Genomic DNA, 18,051 nt, shown 5'->3' on the forward strand with positions numbered 1-18,051 from the left:
TCATTTTGTCCAACTGTTTCTACAACACAGATACACTATAGGCCTGCATAGGCTACTATATGCCTACATAATAAGCATATTATAGGCTATATATTTTTTCATTATTTTTTACCTTCTACTTTATTTTTTACTTTCGTTACTTAGGCCTAATTAATTTGATTAGTTTTTGTTCAATTCCTCTGAAAGCAGCTGAATCACATCACACAACTCACATAACAGACCTTTAACATAGGCCTACAGTAACCAAGCACACAGCGAGAGAGGAGGAGCTCTTCTCTACCATGCGCAACAAAATGACAAGAAGCCTAGTTTAATTAAAAGTAAATAGGCTAATATCTCGGGAATCTTCGCTTCCTTTGTTACTTCCACAGCTTCGTCGTTGGTTGCTTTTTTTTTCTTTTCGATGGCGTGGGCTTTCCAACTTAGTTGCGCCAGGACTCTGAACATTTCAGAAGACAACTGAACTGACAGCTACGGTCACACTACTCTGACAGTCGGCTCTCCTCCTCTGCCCTGGTCGCTATTTCGTTCCACAACCACTCATTTTTAACGTCACTATTTACAATTACTACTAGCATTCACCAACACACAGAACCTGTCTACCCCCCGCCACATTCTCATCACTCGCACAAAACGTCTACACAACAGAAGTAGCGCTATGCATAATCTGCGTAAGTCCTGTTATTGAAACGGTCAGGGTCTCGCTGCTTAAAAAATGCAGCCTGTTACAGCAAGGTTCATATAGTAATAATAGCAGTAGTGACGTTAAAAAAGGTTGTAGCGAAAGCGACGAGAGCATAGGAGGAGAGCTGCCTGTGAGAATAGTGTGAGCGCAGCTTAGCTGACAGAAGGCTGGTCGTCTGAAATGTTTTCAATCCTGGCGCGCGCAACAGCATTGAGTTTGACGCTCGATGCACTGGAAAGCCCACGGTGGGAGGCTACCTCGTGACGCTAGTGTCCATGGGTAATGTAGGAAATCTCGCCGTATAACGTTCATCAGAGCAGCGGTTTACCATTCATAAGTTACTGTACTCGGGCGCTACTAGCCAAATTGGCGGGTAGGGATTTTTTTCTACTAGCCAAAATGAATTTTCACCCGTGTTTGGCGTGTTGGCGTGTGTTAATTTAGAGCCCTGCACTCAACTATATATCTCTGTCGAGCCTAGCCAAACCACTGCCATTCATGCCTTGACTAAATGCATGTCTGCCATTACAGATTGGATGAACAGTAACTTCCTAAAATTAAATGAAGATAAAACTGAAGTGTTGCTCATTGGGCCTAAGAAAAAACGTGCAAAACTCCACTCAAGCCTAGGTGACCTAGTCAAGTCAAGTCAAGTCAAGTCAAGTAGGTTTTATTGTCAATTTCTTTACATGCACTGGTCATACAAAGAATTTGAAATTACATTTCTTGCTTTCCCATACAGACATAGACTAATTAAGGTAAGGACATAGACAGTATAGACATAGACAGTACTTATACATGGACTTAAGACAGTATGGACATAGACAGTGCTCATACAGACATTTAAAGTGCAAGACTGGACAACAGAAGACTTGTAGAGGACATACATTAAGAGGTATTTGTTGTGTTTTTGTGCTTTTCCTAAAAAAAGTCCTTTATAGCGTTCTGACATGGTAATATAGCGTTCTGACATGGTAATGACTGACCTAAGCATACACATTAAAGATAAGGTTACTAGCCTAGGTGTGGTCATAGACTCGGATTTGAGCTTTGAGCCTCACATCAACAAGATAACAAAATCTGCTTTTTTCCATCTTAGAAATGTCAACAAAGTGCGCGGCTTGGCCCCCCGACAAGACGCTGAGAAACTTATTCATGCCTTTGTCACCAGTAGGATAGACTACTGCAATGCTCTTTTCTCCGGTCTCCCAAAAAAATTAATTGACAAATTGCAACTCATTCAAAATTCTGCGGCAAGAATCCTAACAAGAACCAGAATGAGAGAGCACATCTCTCCTGTCTTGGCAGACCTGCACTGGTTACCTGTCTCATACAGAATCGACTTTAAGATTCTGCTCACAGTATAAGCATTAAATGGACTTGCCCCTAGTTATATCTCTGACATGCTCTCTTTTTATGCCCTGCTCGAGCTCTCAGGGTCCACTGATTGCCAAGCTGCTAAGGACCCCCCACCCCCCCCGCAGAAGAAGATCGGCGACGCCGCGTTTGCCTGCTATGCGCCCAAGAGATGGAACGCCACTACCCATCGAGATCCGATCAGCCACCTCCGTCGACTCCTTTAAGAAGCAGCTGAAGACCCACCTCTTCATCCTTGCCAACTCCTAGCTGCCAAGGCGTCATAGTGTCCCAGCCGCCGCAGCGCCCTTACTACTCGCAATCCAGCCCTGGCAGGGGGCTCCCCTAGGTGGCCGCTGGTCTCTGCCTGAGGTTTCTTCCTGACTACAGGGGGTCTTTTTTTTCTCAGACCTCACTGAGCTTTTTTTCCCCCTCACAAACTATGAATCAAGCGAAAGGGAGTTTTTCCTCACCCCTGTTGCCACCAGGGGCCGCACCTGAGCGCCCAATCTCTGTGTGACTATCTATGACTTATGATAGGCCCAGCCACTATGGACCTTACACATCTAAGAATCCTGGTCCTAACCTACGTTGACCTTATGACTCTACATTCTCTGTCTATCTCTTCTTCCTCTGCCTTCCTGCTTTTTCTGCCTCTCCTCTATACCTCTCCTTTTAAATCTATCTCTAACAATGTTTTTTCCCATTTGTTAAGCACTTTGAGTTACATGCCTTGTATGACACAGTGCTATACAAATACAATTATTATTATTATTATTAGTATACCCACCATAAAAAAGCAGTCTACACCACTGGGCCAAGACATGTCAAAGCCACAACTTCAGATCAGTTTCCCGATATGGGCATCCGCTCAACAAGTCAAGAAACTACTTTCTATTAAGAGAACTCATGTCAGAGCAGCCCAACTGTAGGCCTATGCCGAAAGAAAACAATCTCCCACATATAGTCCAGGTGAAATAAATTGATTTTGGGGCCAAAAAATAATATATTAGGGACGTTTTTTTTCAATCTAGGAAAGGTACTTGGTGTCCAGAACAACACAGTTCTAAGAGATCCTACTTCGGCAAGTTGGTCATATCACCAGTCTGAAATAGTTACTGTCAGGTGTATCAAACTCAAATTTACAGAGGGCCAAATTCAAAATCTGCAACAAAGTCACAGTCTGAATTTCAAGGCAAATTTTAATGCTCATTAGTCCATCATATTTAACCTACACATATTCTGTTGGAGATTGAGAGATGACACTGGCCTGGATCCAGTAATTCCCGTCGTACATGCAAGTGCAGTTGGGCAATAAGGCAAGTGTGGAGCACCTGTTATCAGATCACCCTTCCTACTCTCAACTGTATAATGCCCATCACAAACCTGGTGCCCTAAAGTGGTGCAAGTTGACAAAACAGAATTCCTTGGCACCCACATTTAGAACTTTGGAAACCACAATAAATGGACACCAAAGGCAATTTTTCTTAATTTGTTGACATTTTTGCACACTGCAAAATTAACAGTATAAGGGACAGGGCGCCCCCCCCAAAACCTTTGTCCACACATTTAAGAATTGGCGTCATGTGTGCCATTAGCAGGAATATTCCAATGCATGCATTTACAAATACATAATCAACAGGCTTTTTTTGGTTCATTTTAGTCAGACAGTGAAGGGTGACAGGAAGTTGCTGGAAGGGATATGGGGCATACAACCCAGGCCGCACTCAAACCTGGGCCCTCGTGGCCTGGAGTGGTGTCAACAATGATCGGAGGGAGGGATATGGGGCTAACAACCCAGGCCGGACTCAAACCTGGGCCCTCGTGGCCTGGAGTGTTGTCAACAATGATCGATTCGGCGATGCAATCCAGTGCGGGGCATGAATGATGCAAAATCGATCCGGCAAGTTCCAGAATCGATCCGGCAATTTTTTTAAGTTTCAATTACTTCCATGGATATTTCGGGAGCAAATTAATGTTAAATTAAATAAAAGCACTTCAAAACATTGCAAGACTGATACAGAAAACAGCCAATTAATTGTTGCTTAGTATCTGACTACTTGTATTGCCTCATCATGACTGATTAAACATTTGCTTTGCTTTCAGTAGAAATGTAATGCATTGCAATGCATTGTAGAATTGAATCGAATCGCATAGAATCGAACCTCCCAAATCGTGATCGAATTGGATCGTGAGGGCAGTGCCAATCCACACCACTAGTGACCTGCTTGCCCATTTCTGGAGCAGTGCATTAGCGCAATGCACCCCAGCAACCCCAAGAAAAGGCATCAAAATACTGAAAAGATAAAAATAAACACGAGATGATAATGTGACAGTAAACAAATTTATTTCGTCAGCTGCACATTACAGCTGGAACTCAGGGAATTCAAATACAACATCTTTGCCTGTGAGCTTCTTGTACACGCCAGAGAAGGTCTCCACCTAGAGGAAGAAAAACAAAAGCTTGTTTAGAAAATATAGTTACGTTCAGGGGAGAGTTATGACAGTATGGTTGCTAAGCAACTTGGTTGCAAAGCAATTTCCCATTGGCAACCTTCTACAAGTACGTTTCTAACTGGTTAGCACCAGGGCTTGACACTGGCACCTGCCACCCGGCCAAATGCTGGTAAAACTTGGCGGTGGCTAGTAACAATTACAGTGCCACTAGCCAATGTGGCAGGTACCTTATTCAATGGTATGACATATCAGAATAGCATTTATACTGCGTTGTAAGGCTTGTGTATCAATTGTTTCTATCCAAGTTCAAGAAAAAGCTCAGTTACTCAATTTCTACTTGTTAGATTTATTTCCATGTACAAAGCTCTGTGCACTCATCTTCTGAGGTTAGATGAACAGCCTAATAATAAAGACAAAAAAATCTAATCTGTGGCTAGTAGAATAGCTGGATGGCTAGTGACTCAGGAAAACCACTAGCCACATGGCAGGCAAGCGAAAAAGTTAGTGTCAAGCCCTGGTTAGCACAGTGGTTTTGAGGAACAGGGTCCAAGATCACAGAAAAGGCCACATTCTTTACAGACAAGGTTTGTGCACTGCATGGTTTACCTCCCCAGTAACGGCCCAGAGGGCTCTGGAAAGATGTAGGAATATACAGGACGCCGCCCTCACCAACCCAAAAGAGCCGGGGACTGACTTGCTCTCCGACGTCGTGGAACGGGAATATACGTCATGGCACTAATGTGCTACGCTCCCATACGCCACACGGACAGAGCCATATGAGAGCAACTCACAGGGTATCCACATCGGTACTATATGGTACAGACAGGCAAGATTAAGAAATTACTAACTTTGTGTTCAACATTGTTTTGCTGTGCCTTGTCGAGGTGGACCTTGATGAGCCTGCTGGCGTCCAGCTTCACACGGATCCTCTTGTCGACAATCTCACTGGGGAAGACCAGGTCCTCCAGAATGGCATCGTGCACAGAGGTCAGGGTACGGCTGCAGGACAGAACTCAGGTGTAAATCACAAGATCAAGAAGAAAAGGCATGCACTACAAAACAGCATGCATCAACTCAGAGATAAGAATGTTGAGTGTGCTCTGCATGGTTTACCTCCCCAGTAACTGCCCAGAGGGCTCTGGAAAGATGTAGGAATATACAGGACGCCGCCCTCACCAACCCAAAGGAGTCGGGGACTGACTTGCTCTCCAACGTCATGGAACGGGAATATACATCATGGCACTAATGTGCTACGCTCCCATACGCCATACGGACAGAGCCATATGAGAGCAACTCACAGGGTATCCACGTTGGTTGAATCAGAACTACATACATAGCTCTTCATAGAATTTTAGGCAATTTCAATCCACACCAAGACTCACCTCCTTGGGCGCTTCTGCTTATTCTTTGTGCGGCTTTTCCTTGTGGGTTTTGGCAGAATTCTCCCCTGTAATTAAAAAAAAAAGTCATATAACACCCTTTATAAAAACAGCAAAATCCAGCTGATGTGATGAACGGTTGTGCACTGCATGGTTTACCTCCCCAGTAACTGCCCAAAGGGCTCTGGAAAGATGTAGGAATATACAGTACGCCGCCCTCACCAACCCAAAAGAGTCGGGGACTGCCTTTCTCTCCAACATCGTGGAACGGGAATGTACGTCACAGCACTGATATGCTACGCTCCCATACGCCACACGGACAGAGCCATATGAGAGCAACTCACAGGGTATCCACGTCGGTAACACACAACGGGCCCTTCTCAAAACCTAGTGCAGTGCACTTCCAAGTGTATCACCCTACTTAGTTATGCCCAGTGATTGGGCACTCTTTGGTGAACTATACAGAATATCCAAACACTGGGTGTGACTAATTAGGCTGATACACTTGGAAGTGCACTGCACTAGGTTTTGAGACAGGCCCATCGTCTTGAAGCTTCATTCAAATATGACTGGTATCAGACATGTGACCATGATCACCAGAGAGCTGTGCATTTTCATGAGAATTATGACATGAAACCCTTGAAGTATATATTTTGGTGAATCAACTTAGTCAGGAACTTGCTTCCAACAACATAAAAAAAAAACATTTTTTTTTAAAAATCAGGAAAACTAGTCAAGGTAGCAGACGTCTGAGGACAAGGTGGGCGCCTTAAGGCCCATTTATACCCTACGGAACCGGACGAAATTCGTCTTTCCGGGCCAACCGTTGCTCCCGGAGTTGCATTCATACCTCCGTCCGTAAAATTGATGTTACGTAATAAATCCTCTAGAGGGCAGAGTCGGTTGGCTATGAATGGACAGTTGCTGTGGCAGATTTGTGTTCGTTTTACAAATTATTTAGCCCAAAATAAAATAGCCAGACCTAGGATTCACAGAGTTAACACACTGAAACAACTTTAAGATTTGTGTAATGATGTATAAACAAATCCAGCAGGCTTCGTGCTGGCCATTTAGGTTTGTTGTTGGGAAAACGAACGTCCTCCGAGCCCAAATGTAAACAAATGAGGCATGATTTCAGCTTGGCTAGCATGGTAGTGGAAATATACCCTTTCACAAACTCACAGGTTATTTCATTTACTATTTGTATCGTTTTTAGATGTGAACTACTTCTCTTCTTCGTTGAGTTTTGTAAATTGGTGTCTTTTTCACTATACTGCCACCCACGGATTCCTCTGGTATTGCTCCGTTTCACCCGTAGTCACCGGATTGCTAAGCACTCGACCAACGGACAAACTGACGGATGAAACGACCCCCGGAACCGGGTGAAAGCGTCCGTTTCCGTAATTACCGTAGGGTATAAATGGGCCTTAAGCAGTAAAGTGCTGGGGGAAACCCTGACTTGCATTGGTGTTGGAAGGAGCAACTTACCTTTGCAGCAGTGATGTTCAGCTCCCGCAGCTGGGCCTTGAGGTCCGAGTTCATCTCCAGCTCCAGCAGAGCCTGAGGGGGGGACACACAAGGGTTGTTTACACACTGTCGGAAGGATACTCAGTAAATCACAACATTGAGTACAAGTAATGTGGTCTTGTGCCTTACCTGGGAAATGCCAGACTCAAACCCGTCTGGCTTTTCGCCATTCGGCTTCACGATTTTCACGCTAGAACTGAACATGTAATGGCCCATATCTGGAAGAGAGAAGCGTGGAAGAGACACAACCTAACAACCTGATTAAGGCAAAGATATTTCTAACCAAATATTTAACATTGACTTGTTATTTACAAAGTACAGAATTTCAACTGATTTGAGGTGACCCAAATGTCTTTTATCTAAAGAAAATGATCACAATGTCCTAATTTTGTGAAACATTTTATCGTGTTTTTTGGGAGCTGGAAGCCCAAAATTATGCAAGAACAAATAAATTACTGGAATAGTTTAATGTGGGCCACAAATCTATAATAGTTTAAATTCACGGAATTATGGAAATAAAAATAAACTTTTCCCACAATATTCTAATTTTATGCCCAGCACCTGTACCAGTAGCAAGCAGAAGGAGGTAGGTTAATCAGGCCATTTGGGAAACGTTAATCAACAACATTATTCAATACCAACATCTCAGTATGAGATTTGACAGTCGATGATAATCAGGCAATCTCCACAGTACCATATAGCCTACGGATCCTGGCCATTATAATATCATGAAAAAGTTGATTTCCATAATTCCATCAATAATGTTTAAACTATTCCAATCCATGAAAGTTAATGTGGGCAATGCATCTACACAATCATTCAATTGTTTATTTTTACATATTTTGGCCTTCCAGCTCCAAAAAAACAAGTCCGGGTCACAAATCAGTTGAAATTTGGTACTTTCTACAGAACACGTCAATGCTCAATAGCCTACTTGGTTAGGACTGTCTTTGTCTTAATCACTGCCATGATGCGTTTAACATTGAGGTCAATGGCAGAGGCAATGCGTGGCAGTTATGGAAGCCCAGATATCCTTGATATTTTGCTGTCAGCTGTTTTTGTTTGTTTGATCTGGTGACCCACACTTCACTCTTCAATATGCCCTGTAGATTTCCATGCCACGTTTTGGTGCCAACTCGCCAATTTTATTCTAATTCACCAGAAATAAAACCCCATTCATCTTCAATGGGGTTTCATTTGTGGTGAGTTACAAACAAAAAACAGCTGACAAAGCATCAAGGATATCTGGGCTTCAATAGTTCCCATGCAATGCCACTGCCATTGACTTAATTGGCATAATGGCAGTGATGAAGACAAAAACAGTCCTAACCAAGTATTGAACATTGACAAAGTACCAAATTACGACTCATTTGATGTGACTCAAATTTCTTGATTTTTCCTGAAGAAAAGGGCAATTTTATTACAACATTCTAATGTGAATTCGTCAATTCACATTTTTTTTGGAGCAAGGCCAAAATATGTATACAATTTAATGATTGGAATAGTTCAAAATGTGGGCAATGCATCTGTACAATCGATTTAAGTTAAACATTATTGATGGAATTATGGAAATAAATCAACATTTTCATTCCAATTAATGCACGTTGCCTGGACTACAGATCCTGGCCATATAATTAGTAATTATATGGCCAGGATTTGTAGTCCAGGCAACGTACATTGATTTTGGGGCCAACAATAGAACAAATTGTAAGAGGCCCCCCCCCTAAGTATTTTACATGAGGTGTCCAGAACTTACTTAATCCCATCAGGCCATTCGGCGCATAGGGCAGCAAAGTCTTTCCACTTCGGTCTGTCTTCAGCCAACTTCTCGATGCTCCCCCAGCTTTGATGGAGCTGCTGCAGCTCCTTCTCAATGGTCCGGCACAGCACTGTGTCATTTTTGGCCTCCCTTTCTTTCTTCTGGGGTACTCCAGTGTAATGCAACTCTTGGAATTGCGTTAGTTGGGTTGGTGTCCAGAACAAAGCACTAGAAGTCCTGAGAAATCTTACTTTGGCAAGTTTGTCAAATCATCAATCTTAAATAGTTAATGTCAGGGTTGTCAAAACAAATTCACAAAGGGCCAAAGTCCAAATCTGAAACAAAACCGTGGGCTGAATTCAGTATTAAATACTTAACTAACAAATTGGAGATGCCACTGGCCTGGACCCACTCATTCCTGACACAATGTTTGTGTTTAGGTCAGATTTGGCTCCCAGGTCGGAATTCTCGGTTTGTTAATACAGCCAGGCAACAGGGCCAGGCTACCTACTCACTGTATTATGCCCGTCACACTACTTGTTTCAAGAATGACGCCCTGAATTGGAGTAAGTTGTTACAGAAACAAATTTTGCAGCACCCACATTTAGGACTTAAAACAGCATAATGGAAAACCACAGCAAATAATGGGAAACCAAAGGCATTTTTACAGGATTTGTTGACTTTTCGTACATAATTTTTGCAAATTAAGAGACCGTGAGTAAGATGGGGTATCTGACCCAGGCCAGACTCAAACCCGGGTCCTCGTGGCCTGGTAGCCCATTTCTGGAGCAGTGCATTAGCGCAATGCGCCACAGCATCCCCCAGAAAACGCATCAAAATACTGAAAAGATAAAAATAAACACGAGATGATAATGTGACAGTAAACAAATTTATTTTGTCATCTGCACATTACAGCTGGAACTCAGGGAATTCAAATACAACATCTTTGCCTGTGAGCTTCTTGTACACGCCAGAGAAGGTCTCCACCTAGAGGAAGAAAAACAAAAGCTTGTTTAGAAAACTGAAGTAGAGGGGTGAGTTTCACAGTATGGCAACTTGGTTGTAAAGCAATTTCCCAACGGTTGTTTTGAGAAACAGGGTCCAGGGTCAAAGGAAAGGTCACATTCTCGACATATACATTATGCTCCGATTCTCCTTCAGATGGAATTACAACCATGTTGAAGTAACAGTTTGAGCATTTCTTTTCAGTCACCTTTCAAGTTGGAAATGGAATTTCCTCCAATTCTTAACCACAAGATCACCCGCTACTTCAAACTAACAGAACTTCTGGAGGGCAACCAACTTAATTCAGAGACCTTCACCCTACTAAAAGTTGATGAACCACTGTATCAATTTAGGAAATACTTTCATGGGTTCAAAGACTTACTTGGAGTTACTTAAAGGGTTTTTTGTGTGGCAAATCTCCCACCAAATCATTAATCTTCACACACACCAACACGACTACACCATTAACTGTATACAGTCAAATATGGTCAGACTGCACACCAGAGTATCCAAATAACGATTTGAAGTGAAACGTAGCCCCATGTCCAACGGTCCTAAGGAATCATCTGCTTTACAAGAGCTTGGACCAGATCCTCACACACTTGACTAAGCAGTTGGTTAATCCCAGGCATTCTGTTCATCTTTACACCAACATGCAGTGAAGGGGCACAAACAAATCTACTGGCAGCCAGACATGGGGCACCTAAGTCACACCCTCCATTTCCTGGTTCATGGGGCAGAGGGAGTCAAAAAATGATTACTGGGCTTGAAAATGAGTGATTTTTGGATTTGTGGTGCATAGGTGGAGGTCCAAGGTTTGGATTGGTGTCAAAAAACACTAATTTTCAAGCCCAGTAATTATTTTTTGACTCCCCCTGCCCCATGAACCAGGAAGTAGAGGGCGTGACTTAGGTGCCCCATAGCGCCAGGGCAGAATAACTGGAGTCTTAATTGATGTAGTTTCTCAAGTTCTGGCAGTCAATGGAGCCCTATGTATACTGTGTTAAGTACTCACAGTAATGATTAACTGTTAACATGCCACCTGGGCAAGAAGTCACAACATGGGTGATGAACCAGACCTCTTTGGAGAGAAGATAAACCTGCGCTTATTAAAAACATTGCTTTTTGATTTACAGTCCTTCTATAATCTAGCCATATTTAATGTACATATTCTCAAATAAATCCATTCAGTCCCCACCGTAATTCCAGTACTATGTCACCTTAGTTCTGTTTTGCTATGGATGCTCAAAACTATTCAAAGTGGATTCTGCAATGGTATATTGTGGAAAACATCTCCCCTCTAGTCATTACAATGACGGCTCTCCTGAAGTTCATTCTGTTCATAGGCAGAACTGCAGACCGTTTATAGCAGCAAATGCCCCAGAGAGACCAATACATACAATCACATTTGTAATTTGTGCACTGCATGGTTTACCTCCCCAGTAACTGCCCAGAGGGCTCTGGAAAGATGTAGGAATATACAGGACGCCGCCCTCACCAACCCAAAAGAGTCGGGGACTGACTTGCTCTCCGATGTCGTGGAACGGGAATATACGTCATGGCACTAATGTGCTACGCTCCCATACGCCACACGGACAGAGCCATATGAGAGCAACTCACAGGGTATCCACATCGGTGCTATGCGGTTATGAAAGGCAAGATTAAGAAAACCAGATTACTAACTTTGTGTTCAACATTGTTCTGCTGTGCCTTGTCGAGGTGGACCTTGATGAGCCTGCTGGCGTCCAGCTTCACACGGATCCTCTTGCCGACAATCTCACTGGGGAAGACCAGGTCCTCCAGAATGGCATCGTGCACAGAGGTCAGGGTACGGCTGCAGGACAGAACTCAGGTGTAAATCACAAGATCAAGAAGAAAAGGCATGCACTACAAAACAGCATGCATCAACTCAGAGATAAGAATGTTGAGTGTGCTCTGCATGGTTTACCTCCCCAGTAACTGCCCAGAGGGCTCTGGAAAGATGTAGGAATATACAGGACGCCGCCCTCACCAACCCAAAGGAGTCGGGGACTGACTTGCTCTCCAACGTCATGGAACGGGAATATACATCATGGCACTAATGTGCTACGCTCCCATACGCCATACGGACAGAGCCATATGAGAGCAACTCACAGGGTATCCACGTTGGTTGAATCAGAACTACATACATAGCTCTTCATAGAATTTTAGGCAATTTCAATCCACACCAAGACTCACCTCCTTGGGCGCTTCTGCTTATTCTTCGTGCGGCTTTTCCTTGTGGGTTTTGGCAGAATTCTCCTCTGTAATTTAAAAGAACAAACAAAAAAAAACCATTAACACCCTTTATAAAAACAGCAAAATCCAGCTGATGTGATGAACGGTTGTGCACTGCATGGTTTACCTCCCCAGTAACTGCCCAGAGGGCTCTGGAAAGATGTAGGAATATACAGGACGCCGCCCTCACCAACCCAAGAGTTGGGGACTGACTTGCTATCCGACGTCGTGGAACGGGAATATACGTCATGGCACTAATGTGCTACGCTCCCATACGCCACACGGACAGAGCCATATGAGAGCAACTCACAGGGTATCCACATCGGTACATGAAAATCATTACATCTCCTTTTGAGTAATAGAATTCCCCAAAGCCTCACTACACACATCCATGACACACAGGCAGACACATGGGCAGACTGCTCTTGCCGTGATCAGCATCATGCATGGCTGGAATGTTCTTGTGCCACATAAATCCCCCAAAAACCTCTTGGGACTGGGCAGAATGGCTTTCCCAGTGAGCTGAACGTTCCACACCTCACAAGCATCCTCTTAACCCTTTTAATGCCAATGTTATTTTGGTGAAAATGCTCGATTTGGGCATCACATATTCAACAGGCTGTGGCTGGACAGTGGTAACAGATAGAGCCTAACTGTAAATTACAAAAATGTTGAGGAAGACCCAAAGTTTATTTTGGGAGTAAATATGCATACCTAATTAGCATATTATGACGTCATATGGGGCGGCCATTTTGAATTTTTAATTAGTAATGGAAAATATTGATAATTTTCAATAGATTTTCAATAGATTATTGAATTTATTTAGAAATATGTGGCATCCCATTACTGTCATGTTGTGCACATACATTATGGTCAAGTAAAAAAAAAGCAGTTTTAAGCCTAACATATAGTAAATATTGTAACTAATATTGTAATAATAATAACTAGCAAGAAACGGATATAACCGGGAGGTTGTTGCCTGGAGTGCCAAAAGTGCTTGCATCTACCTGTGACTTTTTAGTCTGTGAAAACCTTTCTCAGACAGGGTAAGCACACATATTCAGTACACATATATATCTATATAGCCTATTTTACTACTCCTGTGACCTATATAGGCTACTGTAGGCTATTTGGATAAGGCGCAGGGGCAGTGACCTCTGTATGCATAGGATCATCCTTGATGATCATCAGCATAGCTCAGTGAATGAATGTTACAGATTGTCACTTACATTTCACAGAACTAATGGGCACAGTGTCAAGATAATGGGCATAAAAAAGGCCTAATTTGTATCATGAGGTGTACCCTTGTGAAATCAGTTTCAGGAAAAGGGGTGGAGAGGCGGAGCAAATCAGCATCACCTCTCCTGTTATCTCAGCTCTATTGACTTATAAACTGCTTCTATTCATTTTGGTATCATAGGCTACTGTTAGGCATACAGACATGGATCGAAAATACACACAGCCCAATTAGGCCGACGTTATCACGTTATAGTAGGCCTATACTTTATAAGTAACACCTAAAGTCGGCCATCTGAAGGCGATCAGAAGCGGCACCATCCCTCCTCACGCATAGCGCAGCGCTTTCCTCTCCAGTCTCTCCGGTTCCGCCCCCTCTTCCATGCTGCTTTAGTGACATGACAAACTCTAATAAAGACAGTCCAACCACGGCGACCAGCCCAGTTTTCAACAAGCCTAAAATATTCGTGTTATAGGGTATGCGTCTTCATTTCGCCGTGCGCAACGGTAAAAAAAGAAAAGAAAAAGAAAACGCGGATATTTCCCCAAGCCATGTATCGAATTTCTACGGGATGTACAACGTCTAACAGGATAATCCATTCTTTTTTGTAGCAGTGGTTTTCCTTACGGTCTTTCATAGAGGGAAATGACATACGTTATCTTTATGTTTTAGCTTTTTCGCCTACTCCAGCTTAGGGGAAGACGCACGTCAAAGTTCACCACCAAGTGAAATATAGCCTATTTCGATGAACACATGATGACTGCAATCACTTTAGGGGCGACATATGGCATTGTATTGCATATAAAACGCACGACATAGAAATAGTGGTTGCCTATTTAGAGGTTTATTCAGTGAAATTACGCATATCGCCCTGTGGGTTTTTGGATGACAATAAACGCTTCTCGCATGTTCTAAGGAAATCCCCCGTAACCATTTACAAATCGCCAAGCAAACACATTCTCACAACCCCGCAAATATTCATTAGTTAGTGTTCAGGATCATGTTTCCTAGGTCTACACCGTGTTTCTGTGTTTGACAGGGGAGGTCCCAAACAGCCGATTGACCGTCTGTGTTGCAATCTCAGCAGCAACATCTTTTTTCTTATAATAATGGCTGCAATTACTTGAGGGGCGAAATACGCAATTGCATTGCACACAAAACATCATGACAAGTTGTCGTCTGGGGGCAGGCCAACTTGCTTCAGATTTATTCAGTGAATGAAACCAGTCGCATGGGTTCAGCTCGCCTGGAACAGGGCTTCGCCTTCGCGTCGCGTGTGTTCAAATGGGAACTCCCTTACGTAATGAAGTCTCCAAACAAACCACTTCTCTCAATCCCGAAACTTTCCATTGAGTTGTGGTTAGGATCATTTATGTTTGTAAAACTGTTTATGTATGTAAAACTGACGCCATGTTTCCCTGTGTTTGGCAAGGGGATCTATTTCACTGCCTATTCGAATTGGCTGTTCTTCTCTGTAGCCACGGCTAAGCTAGCAATAGGAGACGCATTGCCTGAGGCCATATTATAAATGTCTACACATAAACAATCAACTTGTGGGAAAATATAATGTCACTAAACATAAACCACCAAGACAACTTGCATTTGGAATGTATTTGGGCTTGAATTAGAGGAAATTATGTGCACAATCTCACAACGCCGATCCTCCTTTGTTTTGAAATAGTGACTTGCAACGCAACTTCCGCGTCTGGGTTTTCAGATGGAAATTACTCGAAAAAAATGCACTAAGAGGGGTCGAAATTCTTAGAAAGGATTGAAGTACCACATGTCTGCCACCCAGTGGAAAGGAGTATTGACAATATTTTACACTCTATTCGACTTGACAGCCCATCTAATTCAATACCGCGGCCTGTCGCAATTTTGCGACGACGGCAGTAAAAGGGTTAAAAGTTGACCCATAAACAGATCAGATAACGGATTCAATTTCAGAACAAAGATGGCACTACCTAGGCCAGGGGGTGGGACACCCTTTTTCATTCGAGGTGCAACTTCAGATTTTATCTTCTCCAAGGGTTGTACTATGAACACAAACCAGAATTTCTCCCTGCACTTTAGGTCTATATTGAAGGCAGGCACCTTTACGACAGACCCGACCTTCACCAAGTCCTCTGAAAATATAATTAATTGTATTGCAAATATAATTTCCAAGATTGCTTTCCAAAACAGGCTACATCTTGTGAAACAGCACAAAATTAAAATGATATCGGGGGCCGGATAACATTGCCTCATAGGTTCCCCACCCATGATGGAGGGGACCTCCGGACGGGAGGAGGAAAGCCCACAGCCTCACTCACCTGAGCGATGAAGACCACGTGCTTGCCACTGAACTTCTTTTCCAGCTCACGCACGAGCCGCACCTGGATCTTCTGGAAGGACTTCAGCTGGGGAACAGGCACGAAGATGATGATGGCTTTCCTGGCGCCACTCACTTCGATTTCCTGTAACACAAGAGAACAATATTGATGGAGCACCCAATAGACACTACAAACTCATTGCACACTTCTAAGTGACAAGTAGAACTTTGAACAAGGTTTGTGCACTGCATGGTTTACCTCCCCAGTAACTGCCCAGAGGGCTCTGGAAAGATGTAGGAATATACAGTACGTCGCCCTCACCAACCCAAAAGAGTCGGGGACTGACTTGCTCTCCAACGTCGTGGAACGGGAATGTACGTCATGGCACTTATGTGCTACGCTCCCATACGCCACACGGACAGAGCCATATGAGAGCAACTCACAGGGTATCCACGTCGGTAACACACAACAACGTCTTGATGCTTCATCCAAATATTACAGCCAGTGTAAACAAACAGCAGTGTGGCATTGGCAACAGCCAGCAGTGTGGCAACACAAGTTACATGATTGAAATATTATTCTTTTAAGTCTGGAGTTTAATACGAGCATCTACAATAAAATGTTACACATGTCTGTTACATTTCATTTCAGCCATCAACACCTGCTTGCATCGTTTACTAAATAATTTTCATTACGAGTCAAGGTGGTAGGGACTTACTAGTATCAGACATGTGGCCATGATCACCGGAAAGGTTATGCTGTCCATTTCATGAAAATTATGACATGAAACCCACGAAGTACACATTTTGGTGAATCAACTTAGCCAGGAACTTGCTACCAAATTTCATCCACAACATAACACATTTTCAGAACACCTAGTCAAGGTAGCTGACGTCTGAGGTCAAGGTGGGCGCCTTCACAGTAAAATGCTAGTGAAACCATGCTGTGCATCTGCGTTGGAAGAAACAACTTACCTTTGCAGCAGTGATGTTCAGCTCCCGCAGCTGGGCCTTGAGGTCCGAGTTCATCTCCAGCTCCAGCAGAGCCTGAGGGGACACACACAAGGGATGTTTACACACTGTCGGAAGGATACACGGTAAATCACAACACTCCATACAAGTAATGTAATGTGGTCTTGTGCCTTACCTGGGAAATGCCAGACTCGAACTCGTCTGGCTTTTCGCCATTCGGCTTCACGATTTTCGCGCTAGAACTGAACATGGCCTATGTCTGGAAGAAAGAAGAGAGGAAGAGACACATGTGCGTCGTTAATGAAGGCTTAGTCTGCTATTTAGTTAGCATTGTCGGCAAGGTGTGTTCGTACATTTTGACACAGGTAAATGACATGGTTCACAAGCTAACAAAGCTGCCAGTCACTTCCTGATTGCATCTGACATGGCACACACCAAGGGCTTAATACAAGTACATGTCTGGCCAGTCGGTACGTAGTCCTTGTTTCTTTTCTCCCCATGTGCATTGTGCCATGAGTTTCACTTAGCTCTTCGGTCGTGCACATAACATGGCTAAATAGTTAGCAAGAAAGCGAGTCAAGTTAGCCTAGCCATGATAAACGGGGCTGTGATATGACATTTGCCTGTGATAGCCGGCAAGATATTCCCAACACAACTGTAAGGTCTTAAACGTATTACCGGCCCAACAAAATAAGCGGCAAACAGCTGAGTAGGCTCCGTATTAGCCTTGTAAAGCACACGGGCCTTCGCCACGCAATTTGCAGTCTGCCTACTCCTCCTCGGACGTGAAGTAAGCAACCCCGGTCTGTCTTGCCACTTAAAGTGCTGGAATTGCCATCCAGTTACAACAATCGAAAAATCAAACGCATCTATGTTGTATTAAAGCATAGTTCCACCAAAACGCAATGTATAATGCTTTAAAAATCCATTTTATACAGATTTCTTCCACACTGGTCACATTCACCTAACCTACCTCATTCAACGACGGCCTGGGAAGAGAACGTCATCTCGCGAGAGCTGCGTAAAAGCGCGTCGGCTGGAGCATTATGGGTAGATAGAAAACACGTGTCGGCGAAAACTCCAGCCGCTAGAGGGCAAACTACTTGG

General features: G+C 43.5%; 2 protein-coding genes and 7 non-coding genes across 10 annotated transcripts; all 9 read right to left on the reverse strand.

The window, feature by feature from the left end:
• Positions 1-4,371: 4,371 nt before the first annotated feature.
• On the reverse strand, positions 4,372-9,540 carry LOC134469305 (small ribosomal subunit protein eS7-like). The gene is made up of 6 exons (XM_063223480.1): positions 9,161-9,540; positions 7,534-7,622; positions 7,366-7,437; positions 5,881-5,945; positions 5,347-5,497; positions 4,372-4,483 (listed from the first exon to the last, which is right to left on the reverse strand). The coding sequence occupies exons 1-6, from the start codon at positions 9,300-9,302 to the stop codon at positions 4,406-4,408; spliced, it is 597 nt and encodes a 198-aa protein (XP_063079550.1). The 5' UTR covers positions 9,303-9,540; the 3' UTR covers positions 4,372-4,405.
• LOC134469548 (small nucleolar RNA SNORA73 family) lies at positions 5,083-5,305 on the reverse strand. The gene has a single exon (XR_010039016.1). It is a non-coding gene; the product is annotated as a small nucleolar RNA SNORA73 family (small nucleolar RNA).
• Positions 5,590-5,812, reverse strand: LOC134469549 (small nucleolar RNA SNORA73 family). The gene has a single exon (XR_010039017.1). It is a non-coding gene; the product is annotated as a small nucleolar RNA SNORA73 family (small nucleolar RNA).
• Positions 6,015-6,237, reverse strand: LOC134469544 (small nucleolar RNA SNORA73 family). Its single transcript, XR_010039013.1, has one exon. It is a non-coding gene; the product is annotated as a small nucleolar RNA SNORA73 family (small nucleolar RNA).
• A 493-nt stretch (positions 9,541-10,033) lies between the features above and the next one.
• On the reverse strand, positions 10,034-18,007 carry LOC134469306 (small ribosomal subunit protein eS7). Of its 2 annotated transcripts, none has more exons than XM_063223481.1 (7): positions 17,918-18,007; positions 17,120-17,203; positions 16,948-17,019; positions 15,974-16,117; positions 12,386-12,450; positions 11,852-12,002; positions 10,034-10,150 (listed from the first exon to the last, which is right to left on the reverse strand). In XM_063223481.1, the coding sequence occupies exons 2-7, from the start codon at positions 17,192-17,194 to the stop codon at positions 10,073-10,075; spliced, it is 585 nt and encodes a 194-aa protein (XP_063079551.1). In that variant the 5' UTR covers positions 17,195-17,203; positions 17,918-18,007; the 3' UTR covers positions 10,034-10,072. The 2 variants fall into 2 exon arrangements, with proteins under 2 accessions (XP_063079551.1, XP_063079552.1); XM_063223482.1 differs by having other exon boundaries at positions 17,623-17,924.
• Positions 11,582-11,804, reverse strand: LOC134469545 (small nucleolar RNA SNORA73 family). The gene has a single exon (XR_010039014.1). It is a non-coding gene; the product is annotated as a small nucleolar RNA SNORA73 family (small nucleolar RNA).
• LOC134469550 (small nucleolar RNA SNORA73 family) lies at positions 12,095-12,317 on the reverse strand. Its single transcript, XR_010039018.1, has one exon. It is a non-coding gene; the product is annotated as a small nucleolar RNA SNORA73 family (small nucleolar RNA).
• LOC134469543 (small nucleolar RNA SNORA73 family) lies at positions 12,530-12,750 on the reverse strand. Its single transcript, XR_010039012.1, has one exon. It is a non-coding gene; the product is annotated as a small nucleolar RNA SNORA73 family (small nucleolar RNA).
• LOC134469547 (small nucleolar RNA SNORA73 family) lies at positions 16,210-16,432 on the reverse strand. Its single transcript, XR_010039015.1, has one exon. It is a non-coding gene; the product is annotated as a small nucleolar RNA SNORA73 family (small nucleolar RNA).
• Positions 18,008-18,051: the final 44 nt, after the last annotated feature.

The sequence above is a fragment of the Engraulis encrasicolus genome, chromosome 18 (genome assembly GCF_034702125.1).
Source record: "Engraulis encrasicolus isolate BLACKSEA-1 chromosome 18, IST_EnEncr_1.0, whole genome shotgun sequence".
Taxonomy (NCBI): domain Eukaryota; kingdom Metazoa; phylum Chordata; class Actinopteri; order Clupeiformes; family Engraulidae; genus Engraulis; species Engraulis encrasicolus.

Coding starts and splice junctions, on each gene's coding strand:
- LOC134469305 (XM_063223480.1), bottom strand. CDS start 9,302: ATGACACAGTGCTGTGCCGGACCATTGAGAAGGAGCTGCAGCAGCTCC. Junction 7,623..9,160: donor GAATGGCCTGATGGGATTAA/GTAAGTTCTGGA, acceptor TCTCTCTTCCAG/ATATGGGCCATTACATGTTC. Junction 4,484..5,346: donor AAAACAATGTTGAACACAAA/GTTAGTAATTTC, acceptor TTCTTCCTCTAG/GTGGAGACCTTCTCTGGCGT.
- LOC134469306 (XM_063223481.1), bottom strand. CDS start 17,194: ATGTTCAGTTCTAGCGCGAAAATCGTGAAGCCGAATGGCGAAAAGCCA. Junction 16,118..16,947: donor TGAACATCACTGCTGCAAAG/GTAAGTTGTTTC, acceptor CTTGTGTTACAG/GAAATCGAAGTGAGTGGCGC. Junction 12,003..12,385: donor AAGCAGAAGCGCCCAAGGAG/GTGAGTCTTGGT, acceptor TCTGTCCTGCAG/CCGTACCCTGACCTCTGTGC.